General features: G+C 38.2%; 1 protein-coding gene across 2 annotated transcripts; it reads left to right on the top strand.

Moving 5' to 3' along the window:
* The first annotated feature begins 377 nt into the window (after positions 1–377).
* On the top strand, positions 378–10002 carry LOC148096088 (protein NLRC3-like). Of its 2 annotated transcripts, XM_087836806.1 has the most exons (7): positions 378–407; positions 3647–3714; positions 4154–5945; positions 7003–7176; positions 7816–7989; positions 8885–8931; positions 9090–10002. In XM_087836806.1, the coding sequence occupies exons 2-7, from the start codon at positions 3654–3656 to the stop codon at positions 9617–9619; spliced, it is 2778 nt and encodes a 925-aa protein (XP_087692932.1). In that variant the 5' UTR covers positions 378–407; positions 3647–3653; the 3' UTR covers positions 9620–10002. The 2 variants fall into 2 exon arrangements, with proteins under 2 accessions (XP_087692932.1, XP_087692931.1); XM_087836805.1 differs by lacking the exon at positions 378–407 and having other exon boundaries at positions 3591–3714.
* The last annotated feature ends 847 nt before the right edge of the window (positions 10003–10849 follow it).

Genomic DNA, 10849 nt, shown 5'->3' on the forward strand with positions numbered 1-10849 from the left:
TTTCCAAGTCAATTAAACTTGAAAACAAAACAGAATTACAGTCTAAAAATCATCTACATTTACAGTGTTTTGTGCTTCTTTGTGTTTCCTGTGGGTTTTAACGTTTTTGGGTTTTTTTTATTGATTGGTTGATTTGTGGAAAATAAACCAAGATTTACTGAAATCTTTAGTGGTGTATCCTGCTTCCTGCACATCAGTGATTAAGGGCACAGCTCAGCCAAAAACAACTCAAACTAAACTACCTTCAGTAACAGAACAGTGATTTCAAGATTTTAAATGGACTGATTTTGCAAAACTTCCCCCAAAAATGCCTCTTTGGGTGTTTCCTTATTATAACGTTTAGCCTCCCTCCCTTGCGAGAACTCTGTGTTACAGATGATGGTCTCCGGGGGAAGCTCTATGTGACGGTAATGAAGACAGTTTTGTTTTTCTTATTAGCAGCTCTGTAGTTCATGTTAAGGGAGTCAGAGCTGGACCTGTGAATGTGGGCTGAAGGCGACTGACATTTACATCCACTTAAGTGTGTGTTTAGTTTTCACTAATGTGTGAGGAGTCCATTGTTGTTTTTTGTCACTGCCTTTAAGCTTCGATCTAAAGAGCTGAGAATTTCTACTCTCTTGAAATTCTTCTGTTTTATTTGAATAGTTTGTTTTTTCTATTCTACAACTTTTCACAGTTTTCATATTTTCTCTGTTTTATAATTGTTCTTGTTTTTTTATGCTTCTGTTCTGTTTTCTTACCTTCTTAATTTTTTCTGAATGTTTGTCCCTTTCCTGTTATTATCCTGTGTTATCTGTCTTTTGGTTATTTCATGTTTTACTGAAAACCTTTGTTTTACTGCTTTCTTTTGTGTCTGCTCTGTCTGATTGTCTTCACCTGCGCTTCATTATCCTATTGATTGATTTGCTGCATGTTTGATTACTCCTGCTTATTACTAAGTTGCGTAACATTTGCAAAAGCACAAAATTGCACAACCACAGACTGTCACAGTAACTTTCAGTTATTGCAAGAACAGAGTCATCTGATTATGAAACTCTAGAGCTCCCCATCTTACCCTTTCTCAAAGTGGTGTCCTCACTCAGTGTGTGTGTGTGTGTGTACAATCCAAGAATCAGAGCAGCAGAGGTGTTACTCAGTCATTGTTGCTGCAGATCCACTTACTGATGACTTTACTTTACTTTACTTTATTGATTATATAGAGCACTCTTCACAGGATAAAAAACACAAAGTGCTTCACAATAATATAAAACAGATAAACATAATACAGTGCAATCAAACATACAGCGCAAATCTGATTAAAAGCTAGTCTAAATAAGTGAGTCTTAAGATGATGTTTAAAAGAATAAATACAATCCAGGCAGCGTAGAGATGGAGGGAGAGAATTCCACAACCTGGGGGCCACCGCTCTAAAAGATCTATCACCTCTGGTTTTAAAACATGTTCAGGGAACTACCAACAGCCTTTGATTAGATGATCTCATGCTGCGAGAGGGAGTGTGAGGTTCCAAAAGATCAGAAATATAAGCAGGAGCGTCATGATTCAAAGCTTTAAAAGTCAGGACTAAGATTTTAAAATGAGTTCTAAAATGTACTGGAAGCCAGTGTAATGAGCGTAACACTGGTGTAATGTGCTCTCTTTTTTGTGTCTTAGTTAAAAGCCTTGCAGCAGCATTCTGGACTAACTGGAGACAGTCAAGATTTCTTTTGCTCAAACAAAGAAAAAGACTGTTACAATAATCTAAGTGAGAAGAAATAAAAGCATGGGTAATCATTTCTAACTCTGATTTAGACAAAAAAGTTCACAGTTTGGAAATATTTCTTAGCTGAAAAAGGCAGTTACTAATTAATCTAGAGTGTTGCTCTAGAGACATGGCAGAATCAAAAACAACACAGAGATACCTGAGGCTCGGGTGAACAGATGATCCAAGAGAACCAAGATGCTTTTTGATTATAGATATCTGGCTTTCAGGGGCAATAATTAATGTTTCTAACTTCTTAGAGTTCAACTGCAAGTAGTTGTCTCCAAGATACTGTTCAATGGAAGCTAAACATTTTATTAAAAAGGACATTTTATGGACTTCCATCGGCTTAAAAGAGCAGTAGAGCTGAATATCATCAGCATAAAAGTGATAAGACAAATCAGGGAACTGCCTAATTATAAGTCCTAGGAGTAACATGTACAGGAGAAAAAGAATCGGTCCCAGAACTGAACCCTGTGGGACCCTTCATGTCAGGTCCTTAGAGTGTGACATGAACTGATTTGCAAAGACACTAAAAGATCTGTTGGAAAGGTAGGACTGAAACCACTCCAGAGCAAGACCGGACACACTGACAGTGACTATGTCCCGGAGCCTGTTAATCAGGATGGTATGGTCAACGGTGTCAAAGGCAGATGTTAAGTCCAGCAAAACCATGACTGTGGATGCTCCAGAGTCAGCTGACATCATAATGTCACTAGAGACCTTAATTAATGTGGTTTCTGTTGAGTGACACTTACGGAAACCAGACTGAAATTTTTCATAAATGTCATGTTTTTCTAAAAAAGCAGTAAGTTGATCAGCAACTGCTTTTTCCAGAATTTTTGACAGTAATGGGAGCTTAGAGATAGGCCTATAATTCTTAAGCTGTGTTGGATCTGAATGGATGACTGAATCAGTCAGCCTGTTGTAGAAACACAGAAGAAAAGGTAGATGGAGGACAGGTTGAGCTTTGTAAATGATCATTTGTTATCTCCTGCAGATATAGTTTCAATATGCAGGCCTCTGACTCGAAATAAATACTGTTGGCTCTCCTCCAAGAGGAATTAATTTTAACAGTTTGTGCCAATACTTGGAGCGGTTGTTGCAACATGTGGTGCATTTGTTACACAGCCAAACCGGGTTTGACCAACCAAAAGTGGATATTTTTAACCTCTGTTTAAAATTATCCAAACCATTTTAAGATAATTAATTATACTTAAAATTAATATATTTTAAATATAATCATACTTTGATTATCTAAGTTGAAATCAGATGTTGACATATTTCTAAAATATTAAATTTGACTTCTTTTCTTGATGTGCATAGTATTTTGATGATACTACTGTGTTTATTACTCTGGTATGACATGTATTTATGCAGTAATTCTGCATGACATAGGTATTTATTTCATAATGTTGGTCATTATTCTTCACATGAAATAAAATAATAACCTTGTTATGAAATGTGCCAGATAAAAACAACTGGAGATAAAAATCAAATGACATGTTATGTCATATAAGGCCAAATGCAGACACAGTGTGTGAAAAACTACATCCTATGCTTCAACTTATAGAAAAACGTTAAGCAGTAATAACTTAAAGTAAATATTTTGTGTATTTTTTGCCAATTCTTCTTTACAGTGTTTATTCAGTTTATTGATGTTTGTGGACACTTGTTTATGCACAGCTCTCTTCTCGGTCAGGTTGAGAATTGGACTTTGACTTTGATTCAGTGACTTCAAGGTGGCCAAAACAAGCACACACCATCACCCCTCCACCACTGTGATAGTTGGTATTAGCTTTTTGTGCTGATATGCTGTGTGTAGGCTTTTTCAAATATGTAACTATGCATTATGCCAAAACATCTCCAGTACTTAATGTGCTTCATGTTTTCTCTCTTTTTTTATAGATTAAGAATGGAGAAACCTACTGAGTATAAACAGATGGACAATTCAACCCAAGAGGCTTCACCAACAGGTAGGATATCAATAGTTTGTCTGAGTTGTCATTAACACAGAAACATGTATACACTGATCGATGAGACCTCTTGTTGTTTTCAAAGAGAACTTGCTGGAAGGGCCACCTCACAATTTCTACCAATGAATCTTTTAAACTCCTTTAAGTCAGATAAGCTTCAGATAGGTATGTCTGTGAAGGCATCAGATAGGCTTCAGATAGGTAGTTAACTAGCAGTAATAATTCAGAGAGGAAAATGATTCTTGGATCTGATGAGACACTGTTTCTGTGTGTGGATGTTTTTTAATTCATTTAAAATGAATTTACGGCATAAAAATAAGGGATCTGAATACTTTCTTAATTGACTCACAGATTCCCAGTGAATTAAAGAAATGTTTTGGAAAGTCAACAATTGACTACAAGTTCTCAAATAATCTTATAATGTTGTTTTGTCATTCAGATGGTCCTCTAAAGTGTGAGTCAGAACTCAAATCTAAACTAAAGAGGGAGCTCCGGTGTGCGTTTGAGGCGAGCACCAAAGGAGAAAGCCCAACCCTTCTGAATCTGATATACAGAGATCTGTACATCATAGAGGGAGGGACTGCAGAGGTCACTGATGAACATGAGCTCAGACAGATTGAAATGGCATCCAGGAAATCAGACAGGCAAGAAAAAATAGTCAGACCAGACAAGATCTTTAAAGGCTCACCTGGAAGAGAAGAGCCAATCAGAACAGTGCTGACAAAGGGAGTGGCTGGCATTGGGAAAACAGTCTTAACACAGAAATACACTCTTGACTGGGCTGAAGGCAAAGCCAACCAGGACATCCAGTTCATATTTCTGTTCACTTTCAGAGAGCTGAATCTTTTGAAAGAGAAAACTTTCAGCTTGGTGGAACTTGTTCATCACTTCTTTACTGAAACCAAAGAATCAGGAATCTGCAGCTTTGAAGACTTCCAGGTTGTGTTCATTTTTGATGGTCTGGATGAGTGTCGACTTCCTCTGGACTTCAACAACACCAAGATCCTGACTGACCCTAGAGAGGCCACCTCAGTTCATTTGCTGCTGATAAACCTAGTTAAGGGCCATTTACTTCCCTCTGCCCATGTCTGGATAACCACACGATCTGCGGCAGCCAGTCAGATCCCTGCTCAGTTTGTTGACATAGTGACAGAGATCAGGGGGTTCAATGACCGACAGAAGGATGAATATTTCTGGAAGAGATTCAGAGATGAGGAGCAGGCCAGTATAATAATTTCCCACATCTTGTTATCAGAAAACCTCCACATCATGTGCCACATCCCAGTTTTCTGCTGGATCACTGCTACAGTTCTGGATTGTCTTACAATAAATAATGATAGCAGTGATCTGCCTAAAAGCCTCACAGATCTGTACATCCACTTCATGATGGTGCAAGTCCGATTGAAGAAGGTCAAGGATGAAGGATCTGAGACAGATCCACCCTGGAGTCCAGACAGCAGGAAGATGGTTGAGGCTCTGGGAAAACTGGCTTTTGATCAGCTACAGAAAGGAAACCTGATCTTCTATGAATCAGACCTGACAGAGTGTGGCATCGATATCACAGCAGCCTCAGTGTACTCAGGAGTGTTCACACAGATCTTTAAAGAGGAGAGAGGACTGTACCAGGACAAGGTGTTCTGCTTCATCCATCTGAGTGTTCAGGAGTTTATGGCTGCTCTTCATGTCCATCTGACCTTCTTCAACTCCGGAGTAAATCTGCTGGAAGAAAAGAAATCTTGGTCATTTAAACTGTTGGGAATTAAACACAAGCAAAAAGTCTTCTACCAGTGTGCTGTAGACAAGGCCTTACAGAGTCCAAATGGACACCTGGACTTATTTCTTCGTTTCCTCCTGGGTCTTTCACTGCAGACAAATCAGACTCTCCTACGAGGCCTGCTGACACAAACAGAACGTGGCTCACAGACCAATCAGGAAACAGTTCAGTACATCAAGAAGAAGCTCAATGAGAATCTGTCCACAGAGAAAAGCCTCAACCTGTTTCACTGTTTGAATGAACTGAATGATTGTTCTCTAGTGATTGAGATTCAGCAGGCCCTGAGTTCAGGAAGTCTCTCTACAGATGAACTGTCTCCTGCTCAGTGGTCAGCTCTGGTCTTCATCTTACTGTCATCAGAAAATTATCTGGATGTTTTTGACCTGAAGAAATACTCTGCTTCAGAGGAGGCTCTTCTGAGGCTGCTGCCTGTGGTCAAAGCCTCCAAAAAAATCATGTAAGTGAGTGTGTGTTCATACCTTAAGTTTTAAAATAAATTTGAGTCTGTGATTTATTTTTTTCACTGGTGCATCACTGGTGTTGGCCTCACTTTCTATCTTTGGCACAATTTGTATTCAGAAGTTAAATAATTAAAGTTAATTTGTTAACTGTTCTACGACAGTAAACCGTAACACTGCAGAGGTTAGGTTTCAGCATTTATTTGATACTATTGTGATAAACACACACCTACACACACACACACAGAGCGAGAGAGAGAGAGAGAGAGAGAGAGAGAGAGAGAGAGAGAGAGAAAATAGAAAACAAAAAGAAAACTGTTAAACCAGAAATTCAAACTGTTTTGAGAGTTTGGGTGCAGTTAGGCAACGTTCACTTCTTTGATGTAAACTGGAGCAAGAACCAAAGAAACATGCCATCTCCATACAGAAGTGCCCCACCCACCCTCCTTCCCTGTTTATGCTGCAGTTACAGTTGAATCTCCTTTGAGTGTATAGGCTGTAGTCTCCCTGGAAAAAATTACTTACACATCATCTCTCTTATTTGCCATGTCATCTGCTATCATCCTTCCTCCACTCATCTTCTTTCAGTCCTGCCCCATGTGCTCCCTGCACATGCTGATTGTTATACAAATTTTTAAGTTACCAAACATTTAAAACACAGTAAAAACTTTCAGGACAACATTTTCATTCAGCTAAATCACACAATGATTGCTAAACATTGCTCCTACCGTCACTTCTGCAAAAGCTACTAAATGAAGCTATCAGCTAAATGAATGGGTGCATTGTTGCTTGTCTGAGCTACTTCAGTGTACAATTACCTCCATACATCCTAAATACTAAAATTTGGAAAGTCACAAATGGCACTACATACCTGTCTAGTTGGATACTGGTCAACCTAGTATAACTAAATCTACCAGTTCCACATTGGTTTTCATTAGTTTTTGCTAAGCAAATTTGAAGTGTTTCACATTTGTCCTCAGTATTTATTGTTTTGTTTTTCCATTTAATTGTGCAGATTCAACATTAAAGGTGATTTAATTTGATTTTTTTTTTCAGACTGAATGACTGTCAGCTCTCAGAGAAAAGCTGTGAAGCTCTGTCTTTAGTTTTCAGCTCCCATTCCAACAGTATGAGAGAGCTGGACCTGAGCAACAATGACCTGAAGGATTCAGGAGTGAAGCTGCTGCTTGTTGGAGTGAAAAATCCATGCTGTAAACTAGAAACTCTCAGGTCAGGCTTTAGACTTTTTCACCCACAACAATTTAAAAGCTGAGTTTTACTGTGGATAAACTGCAAACTCATTTAGAACTCCATTATAAAAAAAATCTTTGCCAAAATAAATATGTAGGTTCATCTGCTGTGGTGACCACTTGAGAGAGCAGCCAAAAGAAGCATATTAAGATATGATTTGTTAAAGGTATCTAACCCTGACGGTTCCTTAATATACCACTTTAGGACAAATTATTGTTAGTTACTTTCAGTCCAAAGTACCACATAGATTTTATTTGTACAATACCTGTATATCTCTTGTTTGAAACTGCATTTCTAAAGGTCTGCTTCAAAGTATGTAGTTTGAAATTGGAAAGCTGGCCCAGAGACACTGGCATGTTAAAAGAGAATTCTTTCTCCCCACCATCACCAAGAGCTTTTCTCTGGGGCTCATCCAGTTGCTGGAATTAACTTTCTAATATTTTTAGGCTTTACTTGAGAACTGTTGTCATCTATGAGGATTGTCATGTTCTAAATCAAGCTAAATTGAATTGGAGATTGAAAGGATGTATGACATTGTATGTGAAAAACAAACGCAAACCAATGAAAGCAAATCTTGAGTGAAGCATTCACAGCTAGATTGTTGTTTTGTGTCTATAGTCTGTCAGGCTGCCTGATCACAGAGCAAGGCTGTACTTATCTGGCCTCAGCTCTGGGCTCCAATCCCTCCCGTTTGAAAGAGCTGAACCTAAGCTACAATCATCCAGGTGACTCTGGCACGAGGATGCTATCAGCATTAAAGAATGATCCACAGTGGAGGCTGGAAGCTCTCAGGTATGGGGAAGAATGTCTAATAGAGCAGAAAGTGTTTCACTTATTTCCTGTTTCATGTGTGTGTGTGTGTGTGTGTGTGTGTGTGTGTGTGTGTGTGTGTGTGTGTGTGTGTGTGTTATGACTATTCATTGAAACTTGTCAAGTTTAGCAATAACAACAAATGTCAATGTGAGTTTGATTTATATTTCACACTTAAATGAATTTTAAATTAATGTGCTTGCCATAGAATATAAAAAAAACTATGACCTTTTAAAGTGTAGTTTAGATACACACACTTATTAATTGTAAGCCTGTGAGATTAAAAAGGGTTTTGAGATATTTGTAATAGACCTCAAGCCATTGGGCAGCTCGTTCCAATGGACAATATGTGGGGGACCAAATCAGTCACCAGTAGGGAGAGTTGTCACCTCCTATGGGCAAAATCTTGTGGACTCTTTGCTTCTCAACGTATTGGTGAAATACCCAGGACATTAACTGGTGAGACACATAGCTGATGGTCTTCAGCTCACTTTGGCCTGGGTTCAAGCTTGGTTAATTGATCCTCCTCGTGAATGGAGGTAACCATAATTGACTCCCGATCTGTGTTTGCTGGGGCACCAAGATATAGAAGCATAGGGTTGTCCAGATTGCAAGAGGCCTCTGCAGCCAGGGAGTCCAACAGAAGTTCATTCTCCTGGATTTGGTAAAGGTTGGAACCTTCCAGTCTTACTGTTTTCTTGCTAAGTCAGTCCAGAAATCCTCTAAAGGGATAATCTGTAAGCTAACAGGGACTAGTATACATATTAGAACAATGTAATGTCCTTGTGTGTATGAACATACATTGTTCATACACACACTAAATGCATGTTCAGCATGCACATAGACTGTGCTGGTCTGACCCCCCTCTTCCTTTCAGGGTGGAGCCTGCTGGAGTCCAATGGTTGAGACCAGGTCTGAGGAAGTGTAAGTGTGTTTTTTAATATGATTAATGAACACAAAAAACACTGAAACATTTTCATCAGTCATTCATTTCTCTGATGTTAGTAGTTATCCAAGTGTCAATCAATGAACAGATGATGGATCAATAACTGCAGCTGGATTGTATTTGTTCTCTCCATCAGATTCCTGTCAACTCACAATTGACACAAACACAGTGCACAAAAACCTCAAACTGTCTGACAACAACAGGAAGGTGACACATGTGGAGGAGGTTCATTCATATCCTGATCATCCAGACAGATTTTACTTCTATCATCAGCTGCTCTGTAGAAATGATCTGACTGGACGTTGTTACTGGGAGGTCAAGTGTAGAGGAACCGTTAATGTAGCAGTGATTTACAAAGCTGGAAAGATACAAGATGATTTTGAATATGTTTTTGGAGTTAATGACCAGTCCTGGAGTCTGCTCTTCTCTGATGATGCTCCTCATTCTGTATGTCACAGTAAAAAAGAAATGTCCATCTCCTCCTCCTCTGTCTCTAACACAGTAGCAGTGTATGTGGACTGTCCTGCTGGCACTCTGTCCTTCTACAGAGTCTCCTCTGACACTCTGATCCACCTCCACACCTTCAACACCACATTCACTGAACATCTTTATCCTGGATTTACACTCTGGTCTCCTGGTTCATCAGTCAGTCTGTGTGAAGTTTAGCACACCTGGATATTCATCTGATTGGTGTAGTATATTAATCAGAAACATGTTTTTAGACGCATGGATAAATTAAGTTTTAAACAATGACTCTTTGTCAACTTCTTCGTCTTTAGTCCTTTTAAGATGGAAGCTGGGATTATTTCATGAAGCAGAATTAGTTTTGTCTTTTTTTCACTCAAACCTTCACGGTGAACATTATTATGTAGCGTTTTTTATGAATCTCAGTCAAGAACCAGCTCCTCTGCATCTTAGACAAGCCTGAGCTCATTCATTGTTGTTGTTGTTGTCATTGTTGTTTGCTATTTCTTTAAAAAATATATATATATTTTCAACTTCTCCACATATTATTACTGTTATTGAAGCAGGACAGGAATTAAGGGAGATTTTCACAATAAGAGGACATTTTGGGTTTTGTTTTTATTTTCTCCCAAATGATGATAACCAGCCTGTGTGGATGTTCCATGACTAAATAAATGGACATTCGACAATTCTAACTGAATTGAAGATATTCATCACTCATGATCACTCATGTTTCTGCCATTCTATAAAAAATTACTGCTTTTAAAAATAATCTAATGAATGAAACAATAACTTCTAATATTAATCAGATAAATATGCAAAGGTCTGATGTAACTAACATCTCATTTAACTCTTTATTGATGATCATTTCTTGCACTCTGTTAGTGGGAAGATAAATTACATGAAGTCAGTTTAATGAACGCAGATGACAGAACTGTTTTTCATTCTACTTTTTGTAATTGTACTGATACTAAATGGGGTTTCTTGAAGTCACAATATTATCCTGCTAAAATCTGTATTAGTAGATATTAAACATTTCTGGGAGTTAAATTAAATTGTTATCAGCTACCTAAATATGTAAAGAAGTGAAGTAGTTTATGTTTGGAGCTGTGTGTTTCACTGTGTAAATTGTGTTTCATTGTGTAATTACTTAAAGTTAAAGGTTTCCTGGATTTGGGAGAACTTAATTTTTAGTTTTTGACTTTAATAAAGACATGTTTAATTCTAGCCCTGCCTCTACCCTTTGTGCCTGTTAAGTTGCTTTGCTACAAACACACAAACACACAGAAACCACTGAAATTGAGTGGAAAAATTGTCTGACAGGTATATAAATGACAAAATTCAGTCAGCATGAGCCTGGCAGGAAGCTGGATGATGGACTGATATGAGTTGGAGAGACAGTGGTATGACATTATATTTATGTCAAGACTC

Source organism: Neolamprologus brichardi, chromosome 23, assembly GCF_056152115.1.
Source record: "Neolamprologus brichardi isolate AB-2024 chromosome 23, ASM5615211v1, whole genome shotgun sequence".
Classification (NCBI taxonomy): domain Eukaryota; kingdom Metazoa; phylum Chordata; class Actinopteri; order Cichliformes; family Cichlidae; genus Neolamprologus; species Neolamprologus brichardi.